Source organism: Bos mutus, chromosome 3, assembly GCF_027580195.1.
Source record: "Bos mutus isolate GX-2022 chromosome 3, NWIPB_WYAK_1.1, whole genome shotgun sequence".
In the NCBI taxonomy this organism is placed as follows: domain Eukaryota; kingdom Metazoa; phylum Chordata; class Mammalia; order Artiodactyla; family Bovidae; genus Bos; species Bos mutus.
The window spans coordinates 44,152,046-44,174,243 of record NC_091619.1 but is presented as its reverse complement, the minus strand read 5'-3'; the positions used below and the strand labels follow the sequence as shown (position 1 = coordinate 44,174,243).

At 37.3% G+C, this 22,198-nt stretch overlaps 1 protein-coding gene across 1 annotated transcript in view; it reads right to left on the bottom strand.

Moving 5' to 3' along the window:
• The window catches only part of DPYD (dihydropyrimidine dehydrogenase), a 930,468-nt gene that overhangs the window by 661,029 nt on the left and 247,241 nt on the right, over positions 1-22,198 (bottom strand). The window contains exons 6-7 of the mRNA XM_005888124.3: positions 13,534-13,730; positions 2,703-2,784 (exon numbers count right to left, since the gene is read on the bottom strand). Coding sequence (XP_005888186.1) covers positions 2,703-2,784; positions 13,534-13,730 — 279 coding nt within the window. The remainder of the gene's footprint in view (positions 1-2,702; positions 2,785-13,533; positions 13,731-22,198) is intronic.

Genomic DNA, 22,198 nt, shown 5'->3' with positions numbered 1-22,198 from the left:
TCAGTTTAAAATAAATAAGAACTAATCTATCAGCTATAGATATGAAATAAGTTGAAATTACTCAAGAAATTTAGAAGAACATAGTTGGGAGGGAAGATAATTAATTATGCTAAGCTTAGATATGATGAATGTATGTTATTTGGATGATAAATATGCTCATTAAACTACTAAGAATACAGAACTGGAGCTCAAAAGAAAGATGGTACTAGAAGAATCCTTAGTAATTAACTTGGCCAAAGTAAATTCTTAATAATTTTATCAAATAATTGAAACAAATCTAATAGAAAAAAACAGGTAATATCCAAGATAATGCTAGATCATGAAAGCTAAAAATACATACACATATACATAGATACATGCACACACATGCACAGTTACATACATACATATAAGAATATATCACATGCTGCCCAGAAGCCAAAGAGAATAAATCCAGAGAAAAATCCACTTCATTGCCAGTAAATTATTGTTGACTTTAAAATATACAGTGTTAGCTGAGAGGTAAAAACATGAGGCAGGTTATAAGAAGAATGTGCTGATGAGGAAAAAGTGGTAACGAGAGTAGACCATTTTTTAAAAGATATATCCGTTCATGGGTAAGTTTGATAAGTCATAAAAGATGAAAGTACTTCATCAATGGATGCCAGTCCTCAAAGCTGAAAACAAATCCTGTTACTGTCTCTCTTTGGAATTGTACATAGAATTTTTTGTTTACAAAGCAAGTTTGAATACTTTATTTCCTTCAAATTTTAAAACAACCTGAGTGATGGACAAGATAGCATTAACCTCCTCAATTCAGGTTCTAATAATTTCTCAATAATATAATAAATTCATAGGGTTTAAAATTCAAATGTACAAAATGATGATAAATGACTTCCTGCTGCTGCTGCTAAGTCGCTTCAGTCGTGTCTGACTCTGTGCGACCCCAGAGACGGCAGCCCACCAGGCTCCACCGTCCCTGGGATTCTCCAGGCAAGAACACTGGAGTGGGTTGCCATTTCCTTCTCCAATGCATGAAAGTGAAAAGTGAAAGTGGAGTTGCTCAGTCGTGCCGACTCCCAGCGACCCCATGGACTGCAGCCCACCAGGCTCCTCCGTCCATGGGATTTTCCAGGCAAGAGTACTGGAGTGGGGTGCCATTGCCTTCTCCAATGACTTCCTACACCTTCCCAAAGGCAATCTACACTACTGGATTATTACACATGTCCAGAGCACATATATTTTCAGGCATATATAAGCAGATCTGTTTATAAAAGTGGTAATAGCATACTTTTCCCTTTGAACAAATACTGACCAAGGTGAAGGACATTAATTGACTTCATCAAGGTTATCTGACTATAAAATTAGGAAGAGACAAAACTGTAGCTGAAATGTACATTTTCTGGCACTCAGTGCACTGACTACTACTATGTCACTATGTCTTGATGAGTTTCCTAGTAAGAGTAATGGGTATGCCCTACTTTATGCAACATATCCAGTAAGGTAGAAATTGAATGCAATTTTATAATTATTTATAAGATGAATTTAGATGTGTCTTAAATTAATTTTTGATTTATCTTCGATTTCAAGTAACACCTAATATATTACTTTGAGGTCTCAAAATCATTTCCTTACTTAATGAGATTTAGGTAAGAACTTGCATTCAAAATGAAAGACATTTAAAGAACTTTTCAGGATATATTTATTTGAAGCAAGTAATCACCCTTAAATCTATTTTGAACATTATTTTGAACAGTTTTCATAAAGGTGTGCACATTTGTATTTCATATTTGCTAGAAGAGTTTTTCTTTGGTGATTGTATACACATTTCATCACCTAACCACTGCCAAATAAAATTAATTATAAGTATAAAAACACAAAATATTGTTATGAGTGTTTTTCTTTTTACTGGTTATTTCATTTTGTATTTCTAAATGCAAGAATCATGAATAGTTTGCTAACCACTTTTCAAAACAGTTTTTATATGTACTTACAACAATGTATTGTGTAATTTATAATATTCCATTAATCTATTATTTTGTATCTGTCATGGAAAGGTAATAAAAGTTTTGAAAAAAAATAGCAATAAATTTAGGTGAAGAGCCAGAATATATCACTAAATATAATACAAAAGAATGGAAATATCTAAAGCTATATCTAAAGTAAAATGTATTGAGTTTTGATCATCTTTAAAAGAACAACACAATATTTATTTCACAAAACAATTAAAAATACAGAATTGTTGCTTTCTACCTTGCTGAATTGCTGTTTATATTGAAAAACGATTATAACGTTAACACTACTGACATTATGCATATAGTAAATAAAATAAAATTGTAAGAAATTTTGTCCCAAATTGTGTAATACAAATGTTTCAGAGTTCACATAACTTCCAAAAAAAAAAAAAAATGTGATTAAAGAAACCAAATCCTTCTATTAGCTGCACTGAACCCCTAAAGCAATTTAGGAATTTGTTTCTTACAGACAATTAATCACATGCAGGCGTGCCAGATGAGAACTATTGATTGCCCTTTTCCAGGCTAGTGGCATTCAGACAGTAGACAGACAAATGCCCTAAGCAAGGAGAAGCATCTTTCTGCTTCTGCCTGGTGTAGCTTTTAATTGTTCTTTCCTAAAGTGTGTGACATTTTGCTGTTAATCTTCAATACAGAGCTTACTCCTTTCTTTTAAAGCAATACATAAATGTTATGTTTTTCACTTACCTTTATACCAAGGTCCTTCATAAGCTCAATCTCAAAATTTACTACATCATATGGCAGCCGGAACTGAGGGATTTCAGAAGTACTAAAAAAAAGAGAGAGAAACGTTTGTGGAAAAGTCAGCAGTTTAAAAAATGCAACATGTGTTTCTGATCAGTATTAAAGGAATAAGTATTTCTTCTATGGGTATTTTCATAATGTATAAGATGCATGTGAGGAAATACACATTTTTATATGCATGACAAAATATGAATGTGTTATTACAGAAACAGTAGAAATTTATGAAAAAATAAAAACAATGAAAAACAAATACTAGAGAATTCATCAAAAGCAATTCCTATACATTTAAGTATATCACAATATTTAGTTGATCTATTTACTAGCAATTCCATAAATGTCTTAAGAGAAGAATATCTTAAAAAATAAAAAATTATTTGAAAGTATACAGTTTTTGATACGTACATCATACATACATATGTATTCAATAACTATATAGAAAAGTATATATATTTTCTATATAATTACAGAACATGTATGTATGAGTGTGTGATATGCTCACTAAAAACTGTACTTTTATATAGGAAAAAATATATTGCAAAGCAAAAGAGTTCCAGAAAAACATATACTTCTGCTTCACCGATTAAGCTAAAGTCTTTGACTGTGTTGGTCTCATAACAAACTGTGGAAAATTCTTAAAGAGATGGAAATACCAGACCACCTGACTTGCCTCCTGAGAAACCTGCATGCAGGTCAAGAAGTAACAGTTAGAAACAGATATGGAACAATGAACTGGTTCAAAATTGAGAAAGGGGTATGTCAAGGCTATATACTGCCACCCTGCTTATTTAACATATATACAGAGTACATCATGTGAAATGCTGGGCTGGATGAAGCTCAAGCTGGGATCAAGATTGCCAGGAGAAATATCAATAACCTCAGATATGCAGATGACACCACCCTTATGGCAGAAAGCAAAAAAGAACCTGACAAAGAGTTCTCTTCATCAAAGAGCCTCTTGATGAAGATGAACGAAGAGAGTGAAAAAGCTGGCTTAAAAACAACTTTCAAAAAACTAAGATCATAGCATCTGGTCCTATCATTCATGGCAAATACATGGGAAACAATGGAAACAGTGACAGACTTTATTTTCTTGGGCTCCAAAATCATTGCAGACAGTGACTACATCCATGAAATTAAAAGACACTTGCTCCTTGGAAGATAAGCTATGACAAACCTAATTCAGTTCAGTTCAGTCGCTCAGTCATGTCTGACTCTTTGCGACCCCATGAATCGCAGCACACCAGGCCTCCCTGTCCATTACCAACTCTCAGAGCTCATTCAAACTCATGTCCACTGAGTTGGTGATGCCATCCAGCCATATCATCCTCTGTGATCTCCTTCTCCTCCTGCCCCCAATCCCTTGTAGCATCAGGATATTTTACAATGAGTCAACTCTTCGCATCAGGTGGCCAAAGTATTGGAGTTTCAGCTTCAGCATCAGTCCTTCCAATGAACACCTAGGACTGATCTCCTTTAGGATGGACTGGTTGGATCTCCTTGCAGTCCAAGGGACTCTCAAGAGTCTTCTCCAACACCACAGTTCAAAAGCATCAATTCTTCGGCACTCAGCTTTCTTCACAGTCCAACTCTCACATCCATACATGACCACTGGAAAAACCATAGCCTTGACTAGATGGATCTTTGTTGCAAAGTAATATCTCTGCTTTTTAATATGCTATCTAGGTTGGTCATAACTTTCCTTCGAAGGAGTAAGCGTCTTTTAATTTCATGGCTGCAGTCACCATCTGCAGCGACTTTGGAGCCCAGAAAAATAAAGTCAGTTTCCACTGTTTCCCCATCTATTTGCCATGAAGTGATGGGACCAGATGCCATGATCTTCGTTTTCTGAACGTTGAGCTTTAAGCCAACTTTTTCACTCTCCTCTTTCACCTTCGTCAAGAGGCTTTTTAGTTCCTCTTCACTTTCTGCCATAAGGGTGGTATCATCTGCATATCTGAGGTTATTGATATTTCTCCTGGCAATCTTGATTCCAGCTTGTTCTTTTCCAGCCCAGTGTTTCTCATGATGTACTCTGTGTATAAGTTAAATAAGCAGGGTGATAATATACAGCCTTGACATACTCCTTTTCCTATTTGGAACCAGTCTGTTGTTCCATGTCCAGTTCTAACTGTTGCTTCCTGACCTGAATACAGGTTTCTAAAGAGGCAGGTCAGGTGGTCTGGTATTCCCATCTCTTTCAGACTTTTCCACAGTTTATTGTGATCCACACAGTCAAAGGCTTTGGCATAGTCAATAAAGCAGAAATAGATGTTTTTCTGGAACTCTCGTGCTTTTTCCATGATCCAGCGGATGTTGGCAATTTGATCTCTGGTTCCTCTGCCTTTTCTAAAACAGCTTGAACATCTGGAAGTTCACAGTTCACATATTGCTGAAGCCTGGCTTGGAGAATTTTGAGCATTACTTTACTAGCATGTGAGATGAGTGCAACTGTGTGGTAGTTTGAGCATTCTTTGGCATTGCCTTTCTTTGGGATTGAAATGAAAACTGACCTTTTCCAGTCCTGTGGCCACTGCTGAGTTTTCCAAATTTGCTGGCATATTGAGTGTAGCACTTTCACAGCATTATCTTTCAGCATTTGAAATAGCTCAACTGGAATTCCATCACCTCCACTAGCTTTGTTCATAGTGATGCTTTCTAAGGCCCACTTGACTTCACATTCCAGGATGTCTGGCTCTAGGTGAGTGATCACACCATCATGATTATCTGGGTTGTGAAGTTGTTTTTTGTATGGTTCTCCTGTGTATTCTTGCCACGTCTTCTTAATATCTTCTGCTTCTTTTAGGTCCATATCATTTCTGTCCTTTATCGAGCCCAGCTTTGCATAAAATGTTCCCTTGGTATCTCTAATTTTCTTGAAGAGATCTCTAGTCTTTCCCATTCTATTGTTTTCCTCTATTTCTTTGCATTGATCACTGAGGAAAGCTTTCTTATCTGCATTCAGATGCTTATATCTTTCCTTTTCTCCTTTGCTTTTCGCTTCTCTTTGTTTCACAGCTATTTTTAAGGCCTCCTTAGACAGCCATTTTGCTTTTTTGAATTTCTTTTCCATGGGGATGATCTTGATCCATGTCTCCTGTACAATGTCACGAACCTCCATCCATAGTTCATCAGACACTCTGTCTATCAGATCTTGTCCCTTAAATCTATTTCTCACTCCCACACTATAATCATAAGGGATTTGATTTAGGTCATACCTGAATGGTCTAGTGGTTTTACCTACTTTCTTCAATTTAAGTCTGAATTGGCAATAAGGAGTTCATGATCTAAGCCACAGTCATCTCCCGGTCTCCTTTTTGCTGACTGTATAGAGCTTCTCCATTTTGGCTGCAAAAAATACAATCAATCTGATTTTGGTGTTGACCATCTGGTGATGTCCATGTGTAGAATCTTCTCTTGTGTTGTTGGAAGAGACAGCATATTAAAAAGCAGAGCCATCACTTTAATGGCAAAGGTCTGTATAGTCAATGCTGGCTTTTCCAGTAATCATGTACGGATCTGAGAATTGGACTGTAAAGAAGGCTGAGCACCAAAGAGTTGATGCTTTTGAACTGTGGTGTTAGAGAAGACTCTTAAGAGTCCCTTGGACAGTAAGGAGATCCAGCCAGTCGATCCTAAAGGAAATCAACCCTAAATATTCATTGAAAGGACTGATGCTGAAGCTGAAGCACCACTTTAGCTGCCTGATAAGAAGATTATACTCACTGGAAAAGACCTTGATTCTGGGAAAGACAGAGAACAGGAGGAGAAGGAGTGACAGAGGATGAGATGGTTGGATGGAATTATTGACTCAATAGACACGAGTTTGAGCAATCTCCAGGAGATAGTGAAGGACAAGGAAGCCTAGCATGCTGAAGTCCATGGGGTTGCAAAGAGCCGGACATGGCTGAGTGACTTACCAACTCACTACCAGAACATATGCTCCCATGAGAACAGGCACTTTGCTTTATTTACCGTTGTAACTCGATGGGCTAAGGTAATGACCAGCACATAGTAGGAGATAAATAAATAAAAAATGAAGGAAGGAATGAAAGAAGGAAGGAAGGAAAATCGGGAGAGAGGGAGCTTACCCTCAAGACTGCACACTGAGAAAGGTGATATGAGGACAGAAGATGGAATTTAATTAGAATAGTTACATCTCAAGTTTGTTGTATTTATAAAGACAACCTTTTATTCTATATGTTCTCTTTTAACAAGAAAGTTTCAAAAGAAACTTTCCTTGTGGCCACAAATCTTTTAGTACAGTCAGTCAGTGGAGTGCTCAGATATCCTGAAAAAAAAAAAAATTATTCTTGTATGTTCATGTTTCTTTCATCTAAATGGAATTAATTAAAAACAACCTCCTTCCCTTCTTTTTAAAGCACAATTCTCATACTTTGAAAAAACTTTGCTTTAGTTTATTATGATACAGGTACCACATTTTAAATTTGTGTTACATCACACATGTTCTCAAAATACTTTCTGTGAATAAAACTATTTCACCTAAACCCTATTTCTTTATTGTTAGTCGACATGAAATGCAATAGACATAGTGAAAACATAACATCTAAATTAGCTAAGGCAAAGGACGTTATTATTCTAATTACACTATTTAACAAAAAGTCATAATTCATATATATTAATTTTATAATAGAAAACAATCAGAAAGTATACATATATATACATATACATGTATACATTTGTATGTAATACCACATTCATATAACTTTGTTATCATAATATCAAGTCCTTTAAACTTTTAAAACTCACATACTGGTGGGGGAGAAGCCACAATTCAAGGAAAGCAAAACTGATTATTTTACAAATTTGTTGACACTATTGTGACACCATACAATAGGGATTAAGTCCTGGATAATTTTTACCCAACTTAGTGATGTTTTACAAACTGGTTGTGATACTTGTGCACCAGGTTTAGAAGATTCTGTTTGCATGCAAAGGAAAAGGAAAGATAAAACTTGACATCACCTCTTTAAGCAATTGATTTCAAATACAAAGCTAATTTAATCTTTTTTAGCCACTTTGAAGATACAAGAGAATGAGAGGTATCTTTAAGTGAGAAAATAAATTAGTAGAAAAGTATTGCAGTGTGATTCTGGCTAAATTCCAGTGTCAGTTTTTATAATCTTGCAGCAGTGACACATGCTGCTACCATGGCACGATCCAAAGGAGACTGATTAAACACTTCATATTGTCCCTGGACTGCAAGGAGATCAAACCCATCAACCCTAAAGAAAATCAGTTCTGAATATTCATTGGAAGGACTGATGCTGAAGCTGAAGCTCCAATATTTTGGCCACCTGATATGCAGAACTGATTACTGGAAAAGACCTTAACACTCAGAAAGATGGAAGAAAGGAGGAGAAGGGGACAATAGAGGATGAGATGGTTGGATGGCATCCCTGATTTGATGGACATGAGTTTGAGCAAGCTCCAGGAGATGGTGATGGACAGGGAAGACTGGTGTGATGCAGTCCATGGGGTTGCAAAGAGTCGGATACAGTCCATACAACAGTCCAGTTGCAAACAGTGGGACATGACTGAACTGAACTGGCCTGATTGTCCCTGGAGACTGGGAAGATTCAAAGGCAAAGGAAACAAAATAAATCATAAAAGATTTTTTTTTTAAACATGCTTGGTCATTACCCAGGGGAATCTGTCCCACTGAATATGTTTAGGAAATACATAGAAACACAAGTTTCATGTCAATTTATATGATTTAGAAGTGCATATCCTGCATAAAAAATAGAGATGCTTACTTCACTCTGTATAATAGGCTCCAGTTTCATCCATCTCATTAGAACTGATTCCAATGAATTCTTTTTAATGGCTGAGTAATACTCCATTGTGTATATGTACCACAGCTTTCTTATCCATTCATCTGCTGATGGACATCTAGGTTGCTTCCATGTCCTGGCTATTATAAACAGTGCTGCGATGAACATTGGGGTACACGTGTCTCTTTCCCTTCTGGTTTCGTCAGTGTGTATGCCCAGCAGTGGGATTGCTGGATCATAAGGCAGTTCTACTTCCAGTTTTTTAAGGAATCTCCACACTGTTCTCCATAGTGGCTATACTAGTTTGCATTCCCACCAACAGTGTAAGAGGGTTCCCTTTTCTCCATACCCTCTCCAGCATTTATTGCTTGTGGACTTTTGGATCGCAGAGTGAAGTAAGCCAGAAAGAAAAACACCAATATAGTATACTAACACATATATATGGAATTTAGAAAGGTGGTAACAATAACCCTGTATATGAGACAGCAAAAGAGACACTGATGTATAGAACAGTCTTATGGACTCTGTGGGAGAGGGAGAGGGTGGGAAGATTTGGGAGAATGGCATTGAAACATGTATACTATCATGTATGAAACGAGTTGCCAGTCCAGGTTCGATGCACTATACTGGATGCTTGGAGCTGGTGCACTGGGACGACCCAGAGGGATGGTATGGGGAGGGAGGAGGGAGGAGGGTTCAGGATGGGGAACACATGTATACCTGTGGCGGATTCATTTCGATATTTGGCAAAACCAATACAATACTGTAAAGTTTAAAAATAAATTAAAATTAAAAAAAAATAGAGATGCTAACTACCACAAAAACCTTCTACCAAAATTGTCAACACAATAATTCACAAACAGGGATTGTTCCTTTTAAAGCTTCTTGTGCAAATGCAATTAAAGTGTAGAAAGATTATTTCTAGTCTATACAGCTACCCAATAATTAAGTTCATATTTTTTAAACTAGCTCACATATTCATTGACGTGTATATTTGAAAAAAAAGTACAGTGTGTGTGTATATATATATATATGTTGCTAATAGATTATGTTTTTCCTAATTAATGAAGCTGTGGTAAAATGCCATTAAAAATAAAAGCCTAAATAATTCCAGCAAAATAATATGTTAGGTATTTTACTCTCCAGGAGAAAAATTTACAAAGTATGTGTGATACCTTAAAACTCAACGTAGTGAAACATCAATACAGAAAAATAATTGCTTCTGGGCTATCAGGATATTTATTCTTCAGTTTAAGCTTCATATCCTCTCTAAAGCATCTTCATACTATGTGATATTTTTGCTTGATGATTTAGTCTAATAGTTTTATATTAATAATAGCTTACTTGTAGTTTAGCATATTGTCATTATACCAATGTTGATATTTATATATCTATTAATACATATTTAAAGGTGCCATAAAATGTAAAAACAACATAAATTTTAGTCACAACTTGATTTAATTTTTTCTCTGATTATTAAATATGACAAATCTGTTGCTTAAAAAATAGTTCAGTAGCCATCAAAATTTAAATGCTAAGTAAAGCAACAGATATGCCAACTGGATATATTTTTATAATCAATGAGTTTCTTTTGCAAAAACACACTTAGGGAAAAAGAAAAATAAACTGAGTAATACTATCAAATTATCATGCAAATTCTTGCTCATTTTTACATCAAATGTTTTAAGGAATATCCAGTCCCTGCTTAAAATAAATTTAATTTTTTATGATCCTAAATAAAATACATGTTACTATAAAGTTCTATTTATTTTATAATGTTTAGGATTATTTTCCATTATAGGACATTACACAATATTGAAATAAGTTCCCCATGGTACACAGTAAATCATTGTTGCTTATCTATTTTAGGTAGAGTAGTTTGTATCTACTAACCCCAAGCTCCTAATTCATTTCTCTCACCCTCCTTTTCCCCTCTGGTAACCATAAGTTTGTTTTCTATGTGAGTCTTGGTTTGTAAATGAGTTTATTTGAATTATTTTTAGGTTTTCATACAAGTGATATCATGTAATATTTGTCTCTTTCCGTCTGACTTACTTCACTTAGTGCGATAATCTTTAGGTGCAACCAAGTGACTGTGAATGCCAATATTTCATTCTTTTTATGGCTGAGTAATATTACATTGTATGTATATTTACTGCACCTCCTTTATCCATTCATCTGTCAATGAACACTTAGGTTGCTTCCATATCTTGGCTACTGTAAAGAGTGCTGCTAGGAACACTAAGATGCATACATTTTTGTCCTATTAGAGTTTTCATATTTTGTGGATATCTGTCCAGGGATGGAACTGAAGGATCATATGGTAGCTCTATTTTTAGTTTTCTAAGAAACCTCTATACTATTTTCCATAGTGGCGCCACCAAATTACATTCCAACCAAGAGTGCAGACCAGTTCTCTTTTCTTTACTACTTCTCCAGCATTTGTTATTTGTAAACTTTTGAAGGATGACCATTCTGACCAGAGTGAGGTTTGTCATTGTCGTTGTCATTGTTGTTTTGATTTGCATTTCTCTAATGATTATGTGAGGAACCAGAGATCAAATTGCCAACGTCTGCTGCATCATCAAAAAAGCAAGAGATTTCCAGAAAAACATCTATTTCTGCTTTATTGACTATGCCGAAGCCTTTGACTGTGTGGATCACAATAAACTGTGGAAAAGTCTGAAAGAGATGGGAAAACCAGACCACCTGATCTGCCTCTTGAGAAACCTATATGCAGGTCAGGAAGCAACAGTTAGAACTGGACATGGAACAATAGACTGGTTCCAAACAGGAAAAGGAGTACATCAAGGCTGTATATTGTCACCCTGGTTATTTAATTTATATGCAGAGTACCTCATGAGAAAGGATGGGCTGGAAGAAGCACAAGCTGGAATCAAGATTGCCGGGAGAAATATCAATAACCTCAGATATGCAGATGACACCACCCTTATGGCAGAAAGTGAAGAGGAACTAAAAAGCCTCTTGATGAAGGCAAAAGAGGAGAGTGAAAAAGTTGCCTTAAAGCTCAACATTCAAAACGAAGATCATGGCATCCGGTCCCATCACTTCATGGCAAATAGATGGGGAAACAGTGGAAACAGTGTCAGACTTCATTTTTTTGGGCTCCAAAATCACTGCAGATGGTGACTGCAGCCATGAAATTAAAAGAGGCTTACTCCTTGGAAGAAAAGTTGTGACCAATCTATATAGCATATTGAAAAGTAGAGACATTACTTTGCCAACAAAGGTCCATCTAGTCAAGGCTATGGTTTTCCAGTGGTCATGTATGGATGTGAGAGTTGGACTGTGAAGAAAGCTGAGTGCCAAAAAATTGATGCTTTTGAACTGTGGTGTTGGAGAAGACTCCTGAGAGTCCTTTGGAATGCAAGGAGATCCAACCAGTCCATTCTAAAGGAGGTCAGTCCTGGGTGTTCTTTGGAAGGAATGATGCTGAAGCTCAAACTCCAATACTTTGGCCACCTCATGAGAAGAGATGACTCACTGGAAAAGATTCTGATGCTGGGAGGGATTAGGGGCAGGAGGAAAAGGCGACGACAGAGGATGAGATGGCTGGATGGCATCACCGACTCAATGGACGTGAGTTTGAGTGAACTCTGGGAGTTGGTGATGGACAGGGAGGCCTGGTGTGCTGCGATTCATGGGGTCGCAAAGAGTGGGACATGACTGAGCAACTGAACTGAACTGAACTGAACTGAATGATTATTAATGTTGAGCATCTTTACATGTGCCTGTTGGCTTTCTGTATGTCTTTCTTAGAGGAATGTTTACTTAGTTCTTCTGCCCATTTTTTGATTGGGTTATTTATTTTATTTTAATTTGACACTGAGTTGTACGAGCTGTTTTGGAAATTAAATTTTGTTGGTCATATTGTTTGCAAATAGTTTCTCCCATTCCACAGATTGTATTTTTGTTTTGTGGAATATTTCCTTTGCTATGCAAATGCTTTCAAGCTTGATTAGGTTATATTTACTTATTTTTGTTGTTATTGTTGTTATTTATTTTACCTTGGGAGATTGATCTAAGAAAATATTTGTAAGATTTATACCAGATAGAGAATGCTTTGCTTATGTTTTCTTGTAGGAGTTTCATGGTGTCATATCTTTTATTTATGTCTTTAAGCACTTTTGAGTTTACTTTTATATATATGGCTTGAGGAAGTGTTCTAAGTTTAATGACTTACATAGAGTTGTCCAACTTGCCCAACATCACTCATTGAAAAGACTGCCTTTTTTCCACTATTTATTCTACAGAATCCATTTATCTTAAATAAAGTAAACTCCATCCATTGTCCAAGCCTGATATGAATATCTGAAAATCACTTATACACAGTGGATATTTTCCATACTTGTGTGTGGAACTTCAAGGGAATAAATGTTTATGTGATGAATCCTGGTTTACAACAATGATGTTGTTTAATAGCAAATCATAATATGGTACTTATGAGATAAAACACTGCATAAATGTACATTAAAATGGAACATTCTTAGTAGTCTCTAACTTAATTGTAATCAAATGCAAGACTTAAGAGATTGGAGAATGAAAATACATGACCAAGACAACACATCTACATACACACTGAAATGAATCATCCAATATTCTGTGGAGGTAGGTTTCCCCATCTCTAATTTGCAAAACTCACATACATCTCCATTAAAGGAAAGATTGACAGGGATGAAATAAGCTTTCATATGATTGTTTCCTCTATTCATAAAATATTTTGCTGTGATTTTTCTTAAATTCACAGAACTAGACAGAGAAATTTTAAAATAAATATTACTTAAAGCCAACTGCAAATTTAAAGTGAATAATGAAATCAAAATTTGAGCATTTGGAAAAAGAACAGTTAAAATACCATCTGTGAACCTGAAGTTCCTATTTGATTACAAACCAACAATATTCATAATTGTTTTACCCCATTATTTTTAACACTATGAACATGAAATAAATGTAGGAATTACCTTAAACCACCAACGTATTCTTGTTTTTCAAATATGGTGATGTCATTGTAGCCTAATCGAGCCAAGAACGAAGCACAACTTATACTTGCAGGCCCAGCACCCAAAAGAGCAATCTTTGCAGAATAGGCTTCAGGCATTTTTTCTGGGGGAGGCAGAGAAGGATTCCTGATTTGTGGGATATTCATTGCTTTGAATACCTATGGAGAAATCAATTGGCATGGTTAAAATTTTTAAGATAGCTTTTACATCCTCAAATGTATTTTTAATTTTTAAAATTCACTTATGCTTTTAATAGAAATAAACATATTTTAAGTACTAACATAGGATATTTAGAAGTCATATTGGGTCCAGTCGATGACAATTTATGCTTGACTAACTCTTTCTCAATCTTTGAAATTTCTGCCTAAGGTCACACTTCTTCTAGGAAGCATTCCTGACTCACTTTTCCTACTCCACTCTCTGGGCCAACTTAAGCGTTCCTCCTCTGAGCTCCTGAATCACATTTTGCTTGCTACTAAGAAAATCATTTACCATGTGTGTCATGTGTCCATATTAGTCAGCAGAACATTAGTTCTTGAGTCAGAGAATAGGTCAGATATAAAAATGCACACATATAACTTAACTGTTTTAAATATTTTAGACATATGTTACCATGTATAACCAGCAGTGAGCACTATCCTGGCACGTAGACATTCAGTAAATAATTTATGGCATCTGTTTCTGATTGTGACAGACTAGTTTTTGAAGGATAACTTTTCAAAAATATGTTGGAAGCACTGGATAGCCTCTGAAGTAACTCTGACTACAGGAGCCATGATCACAAGTAAAAAGAGAACATCAGAGAAGTGAGATGATAGAATAGGAGTTACTTTTATCCTGAGGGAATCGGTGACTTCTTAGCAAAATGAGGAATCTTGTAGATAGAAGACCAAGGCTCAGAAGAAAGAGCAAGAGAGATCTTAGGTAATCTTCTAGGACTAGAGCAACACAGGGTTTGGGGAATGTAAGAGGCTAGAAACCTGAAGCAGAAGAAAGTATGCTGCTGCTACTGCTGCTAAGTCGCTTCAGTCATGTCTGACTCTGTGCGACCCCACAGACGGCAGCCCACAGGCTCCGCAGTCCTTGAGATTCTCCAGGCAAGAACACTGGAGTGGGTTGCCATTTCCTTCTCCAATGCATGAAAGTGAAAAGTGAAAGTGAAGTCGCTTAGTCGTGTCCGACCCTCAGCAACCCCATGGACTGCAGCCTACCAGGCTCCTCTGTCCATGAGATTCTCCAGGCAAGAGTACTGGAGTGGGGTGCCATTGCCTTCTCCGAGAAGAAAGTATAGAAAAGCTTAATTCTTATACTTCATAAGAAAAAGACTAAGAAAATAAACAACAATTAAAAAGAAAAGTCTCTATAAAGCAGAAGGGGGACTTCCCAGGTGGCTCAGTGGTAAAGAATCCGCCTGCCAGTGCAGAATGCCCTGGAGACATAGGTTCGATCCCTGGGTCGGGAAGATCCCAAGGAGGGCAAGGCAATCCACCCCAGTATCTTTGCCTGGAGAATCCAATGGACAGAGGAACCTGCAGGGCTACAGTCCACAGGGTCACAAAGAGTCAGACACGACTAAAGCAACTTGGCATGCATGCAAAGCAGAAGGGAGCCTTCTGCACTCTGATGGACCAAATGAAACAACTAGAGTACAGGAGTAGCTAAAGAAGAGAAAGTCCTAGACAACATCTTAGCAGACAGCTGAAACTTATGGAGGGTTATACTCTGCAAGTGGAGCAGACCAGAGGTAGACATGCAACCCAGCCTGAGTCAGCTCAGCTCCTGATTTAGATAAGGGTGATATGGTCTCACTCCTGTCTACCTACCAAATGAAATGGTGAACCTTCTGTGGTAAATAAGTCAACCACAATGTCTACAAATTTTCATATACAAGGCCTGGCTTCTGATCAAAAATCCCAGGTCTGTCATTAACTAAGAACTGCCAATAACTCAGAAAATATAGATATGAATACATAATTCAGTACATGTTGTTATCACAAATGGACTTTATACAGAAAAACTACAATGAACATGTTCAAAAAATTTATAAGAATGTGACTTCACCAGGAAACTTAAATTTGGTTAAAAAAGAGAAATTTTTAAAAAGAAGAAATTCAAAATTAAAATCAAAACCAAAATAAATGTTCTTAACAGTAATTTGACAGGTGAGCAAAAATGGACTCATAAATGGAAGATGGGTCAGAATTTTTTTATTTTTCCACTTATTATTGCACCTGATTGCTCCCCTTCCCTTAGTTTGATAGCAGTATCAATGATGAAGTGAGTATCTAAATAAAACTTTGTAAACTTCCTCTCAGAGGGCAATATATTTAGAGGTCTGGCTTTAAAAGTACACTCTTGAGGTTGACTCTTGACCTCTATCATTCTCATGGTAAAGTACTTGAATAAAGACTTTAATATCTCCATGCATGAGTCTCCTCAAACTGTAAACTGGGATCAGTAATAGCCATCTCTTAAGGCTGCTATACCATTTCTGTCCTTTATCAAGCCCATCTTTGCATGAAATGTTCCCTTGGTATCTCTAATTTTCTTGAAGACATGTCTAGTCTTTCCCATTCTGTTGTTTTCCTCTATTTCTTTGCATTGGTCGCTGAGGAAGGCTTTCTTATCTCTTCTTGCTATTCTCTGGAACTCTGCATTCAGATGCTTATATCTTTCCTTTTCTCCTTTACTATTCTCTTCTCTTCTTTTCACAACTATTTGTAAGGCCTCCCTAGACATCCATTTTGCTTTTTTGCATTTCTTTTCCATAGGGATGGTCTTGATCCCTGTCTCCTATACAATGTAACGAACCTCTGTCCTTAGTTCATCAGGCACTCTATCAGATTTAGTCCCTTAAATCTATTTCTCACTTCCACTATATAATCATAAGGGATTTGATTTAAGTCATACCTGAATGATCTAGTTGTTTTCCCTACTTTCTTCAATTTCAGTCTGAATTTGTCAATAAGGAGCTCATGATCTGAGCCACAGTCAGCTCCTGATCTTGTTTTTGTTGACTGTATAGAGCTTCTCCCTCTTTGGCTGCAAAGAATATAATCAATCTGATTTTGGTGTTGACCATCTGGTGATGTCCATGTGTAGAGTCTTCTCTTGTGTTGTTGGAAGAGGGTGTTTGTTATGATCAGTGCATTTTCTTGGCAAAACTCTAATAGCCTTTGCCTGCTTCATTCTGTATTCCAAGGCCAAATTTGCCTGTTACTCCAGGTGTTTCTTGACTTCCTACTTTTGCATTTTGGTCCCCTATAATGAAAAGGACATCTTTTTTGGGTGCTAGTTCTAAAAGGTCTTGTAGGTCTTCATAGAACCATTCAACTTCAGCTTCTTCAGCGTTGCTGGTTGGGGCACAGACTTGGATTACTGTGATATTGAATGGTTTGCCTTGAAAACGAACAGAGATCATTCTGTCGTTTTTGAGATTGCATCCAAGTACTGCATTTCGGACTCTGTTATTGACCATGATGGCTACTCCATTTCTTATAAGGGATTCCTGCCCACAGTAGTAGATATAATGGTCATCTAAGTTAAATTAACCCATTCCAGTCCATTTTAGTTCGCTGATTCCTAGAATATCGACATTCACTCTTGCCATCTCCTGTTTGACCACTTCCAATTTGCTTTGATTCATGGACCTGACATTCCAGGTTCCTAGGCAATATTGTTCTTTATAGCATTGGACCTTGGTTCTATTACCAGTCACATCCACAGCTGGGTATTGTTTTTGCTTTGGCTCCATCCCTTCATTCTTTCTGGAGTTATTTCTCCACTGATCTCCAGTAGCACATTGGGCCCCTACTGACCTGGGGAGTTCCTCTTTCACTATCCTATTATTTTGACTGTAGCCATGAAATTAAAAGACACTTACTCCTTGGAAGAAAAGTTATGACCAATCTAGATAGCATATTGAAAACAGAGACATTACTTTGCCAACAATGGTCCGTCTAGTCAAGGCTATGGTTTTTCCTGTGGTCATGTATGGATGTGAGAGTTGGACTGTGAAGAAGGCTGAGTGCCGAAGAATTGATGCTTTTGAACTGTGGTGTTGGAGAAGACTCCTGAGAGTCCTTTGGACTGCAAGGAGATTCAACCAGTCCATTCTGAAGGAGATCAGCCCTGGGATTTCTTTGGAAGGAATGATGCTAAAGCTGAAACTCCAGTACTTTGGCCACCTCATGCGAAGAGTTGACTTATTGGAAAAGACTCTGATGCTGGGAGGGATTGGGGGCAGGAGGAGAAGGGGAAAACATAGGATGAGATAGCTAGATGGCATCACTGACTCGATGGACATGAGTCTGAGTGAACTCCGGGAGTTGGTGATGGACAGGGAGGCCTGGCATGCTGTGATTCATGGGGTCACAAAGAGTCGGACACAACTGAGAGACTGAACTGAACTGAACTGAAGGCTGCTATAACATATTAAAAAGTAGAGACATTACTTTGCCAACAAAGGTCTGTCTAGTCAAGGCTATGGTTTTCCAGTAGTCATGTATGGATTTGAGAGTTGGACTGTGAATCAAGCTGAGCACCAAAGAATTGACGCTTTTGAACTGTGGTGTTGGAGAAGACTCTTGAGAGTCCCATGGACTGCCAGGAGATCCAAACAGTCCATTCTAAAGGAGATCAGTCCTGGGTATTCTTTGGAAGGAATGATGCTAAAGCTGAAACTCCAGTACTTTGGCCACCTCATGCAAAGAGTTGACTCATTGGAAAATGCCAGGGTCCAGTCCCGGTGGATCCAGTGAAATTCAAAGGAGAGACGTCGTCGGTGAATACAATGGCTTTAACTAGATATTAATTAGAGATATAAAGAGTAATAGAATGAGGATAGCTCAGCAGGAAAATTTACTGCAGAAAAGAGGCTGAGTAGCTTGGTTTACGCGGGAAACCAATAAAACTTCAAGACAAGAAGTTTGCACCACTTACGTAGGCCGCAGGCATCCTTCCATTCTCCTGAAGGAGAGGAGACACTGAGGCCTCCCCATTCAGATCTTAGAGCCCAGGCATAATTAGTAAGCATGGCGGGCTCCGCGCTCCAGATGGAAACTCAGCCAGAGTTTGAGAGAGAGAACGATATGGGGAGACCAATATTTTGAGGAACTGATCCCAATTCTTTATTTTCCAGGGTCTGTTTTTATACACTGAGGTGTTATACAAAAGTCACGCAGGGACAGCAGTCCTGACTTTTATTAAAGTCAGGTGCTTCATACAAATGTATACAGAGGTCTTAGGGGTGTTACATCATCTTCTGGCCAGGGGGGCCTGCTGACAATTTATGACCCTCTCCTTGTTAACAGTGGTCAGTCAACCAGAACACTTACTTCTCCCGGGGTGATTATTTTTGAAACAGACACCACCTTCCAAAGGTACCAGATAAAGTTACATTCCTATAGGGTGAGGGTGTAGTGGGTTTTAATTAAGGAAAGAATTTACTTAGCCTAAGGTCCAACATGATTAATATCAAAGGTTAATACTTATTTCTTCTATATATTCATTAATGTGTATAAGGGCAGAGGATGTGGAGACTTAGCAGTAAACATTGGCTCAACAAATGAAAAACCCTTCACCAATACAATTTCTAATCAGCCCACTATACTTATAGCTTTCTAACTTCTCTAAAGAACCTGTTTTTAGAAGGTTTAAAGCATCTCGTGCCTCTCATGGTTGGGAGGCTGTGAGCAATCACATGTGGCTGGACAAGCCTGTCAGGCAGGCTAGAGAACCTTCAGAGGAGTTTGTAGGTTGAAACACTCCTATCACGCCCAGGAATTATTATTAACTGGAGCTCTAAGTTGACTCCTTCTCAGAAAGAGGTGGTGGGGGACAGCCCCCCATAAAGTCAGAGGTGTAGGTGAGAGCACAAAGTAGTAAAGTAGGCAGGCTCTGGTTATGGGGGTAGATGCTCGAGAATTTTCCAAGGGGACTCCTGAGGCTCAATCCCGCCTTTTCGTATGTCGAGCCTCCTTCCTCATGACCTTTGCCATGGGTGGAGGTCCTCATGCCGGTCCCCGGCAGGAAAAGACTCTGATGCTGGGAGGGACTGGGGGCAGGAGGAAAAGGGGACGACAGAGGATGAGATGGCTGGATGGCATCACCGACTCAATGGACGTGAGTCTGAGTGAACTCTGGGAGTTGGTGATGGACAGGGAGGCCTGGCATGCTGCGATTCATGGGGTTGCAAAGAGTTGAACACGACTGACTGACTGAACTGAACTGAAGGCTGCTATGAGGACTGAATGAGTTAATAAGTGCAAAGCTAATCTGAGTGTTTTTCCTCCCATCTATAGTGAATGTCAGGGCACAGTGGAGTTATAACACATAGTAGGCACCCAACAAGATTCTGATTAATTTCAAAATTCCTGTGCTCTGAACTCCAGTGATAGGCTTCAATAAATGAGTACCATACATAGTTCTTTCTCACTGATACATAAGGACGGTTACCTATCTGTTATTTCTAAGTGAATAATCTTCTTGAGGGGTATTTAAAATAGATCTCCTTGCATAATTGTCCTGTGATTTCTAAATTTTCACCCATCTGGAAAGGGCATTTCTTTCATCACTCCATATTGACTCTATTATTGTTTCCCCTATAATTTTCACATTTTGAGGCAAGGGAGAAATTATCCTGATTTTAAAGACTGAGACAGAGAGATGCCAGTATTTCACTTGGGGGTGATTTTTTCCCCAAGCCTCCTCACATTAAGGAGACAGAAAGAGTATAAATTTCTAATAATTATATAGTCCTCTCTAAATGGAAAAGAACATAAGACAGTAAATGCAAAGATATTTACCAACTCTAATTTGAGGGTAAGTTTTTCTCATTTCAATCTTTCTTACTTTATGAAATGATACACAATGAAAACAAACGGAAATATTTGGTAGCTATAATTCTTCCCCAATTGCTCTACTTGTTATTACTAACCAAGAAATAGCAAATGTAAACCATAGAGAAATCATGACAAACAAAATATTTTTGGAAATTTCAGAATATCTCCACCAGTTGAAGGATATATGTTAAAAGATTAGCTGTATCCTACACATCCCATAAGAGTGCAAGTATTTTTGCAAGTATTTTAACTTGATTTTATTATAGAATAAAACATAATTTCTGGTCATTTCAAAAGGGATATTATTTCATCAGTGTAGGTCTAAGAGAAATCTTAACACAAATAAAACACTGGTTTTTCACTTCACTGGTTTCAATTTCTTTGAGTTATTTAATTAGCAATATACCAGTCTGGTTACCTTTTGAATGCCTGAATGGAGAGAGATTGTTATTTGTGCATCCAAAATTACGTTACCTCAAATTACATGGCTTCCAGGAGACGCTTCTATGTAATTTTCCTGATAACGTGCTTCCTTTTGTGAAGGAAGTCAAAAGAAACATTGAGTACATACTATCCCCTGCCCTCATCCCTTGAAAAGAAATATTCTCGGGCTACCTGACAGTTTCTCCACAACAATTAAACAAGGGACGCTAAAAGTGGGAAGTCTATTTCAAACATATCAGAAATAAAGGAAAACTTCATTCAATGGCACATTTTTAGTTAATTATTAATGCACTTAGTGATTTTTTTAAAATGTTGCTGCATTATTTTTCTTATTATTAAAAGTCATTGTTGTAATATATAACTGGCATGGTAAAAATATTATATGATGAGAAATCAGAATGTTCTGTTCTATTCAATTTTCACCTTAATTTAGTAAATATCTTCATGTGCCCCCTATGCACTAGACACAAGTATGAGTAAGACAAACATAGACCTTCCAGTAAGTAGTTCCCTGGGTAACAGAACAATCATACGTCTTAAACACAGAAAAATTATTACAATGCAATCTGCCAATGTGTAGGATTCATTTTTATATACGGTGCTCTTGGAACCAGTGAGAAAGAAAACTTATCCCAGAAGGGAGGAAAAATAACACCTTAACTAAATCTTAAAAAAAAAAAATGACATATGTTATTGTGGAGAAGACTTTACCTCTCTAAATGTCAGCTCTAAAATTCAGAGAGTAATAATTATTTCAACAATTTATTGTGAAGATTGAGTAAATCAATGATGATAACCTCCAGGGGTTAACACTTTCTCTTTATAAGGCACTCTCTTGAGTGCTTAACCCTTTATATCTTCAGCTTCCCAAACTCTTCGAAGTTAGCTACAATTGTTCATTTTATACACAGCAGAACTGATTCCTAAATTATTGTTATTACATTATGGTTCATATTTTTATTATGATTAGGCTATGTGTTCTACTCATGCTTTAAGGCTACAATTGAAACAAATGGTTGACAAAACAATTTGAAAGCACAGGTGTGTATACTTTGGTCGTGAGCAACTTTACTGATCCAAAATCATATGCAGGTTCAAACTAATCAGTACAAACACTTATGTGCCTTCAGGGATTTGCTCATGCTGTTCTCTGTGCCTTGAATTCTCACCTATTCCTCACTCTACTGGACATGATGTATACCTTTCAGGACTCAGTTTAAATTTCACTTTCTCAATTCAGCTTACCCTCCCTGATAGGTTAGGAAATCTGTTAGGTTTCCTAGCTACTGGCTCCCACAGTACTGTCTGACTGCTCCCCTCAGCACTTCATTATAATTTGC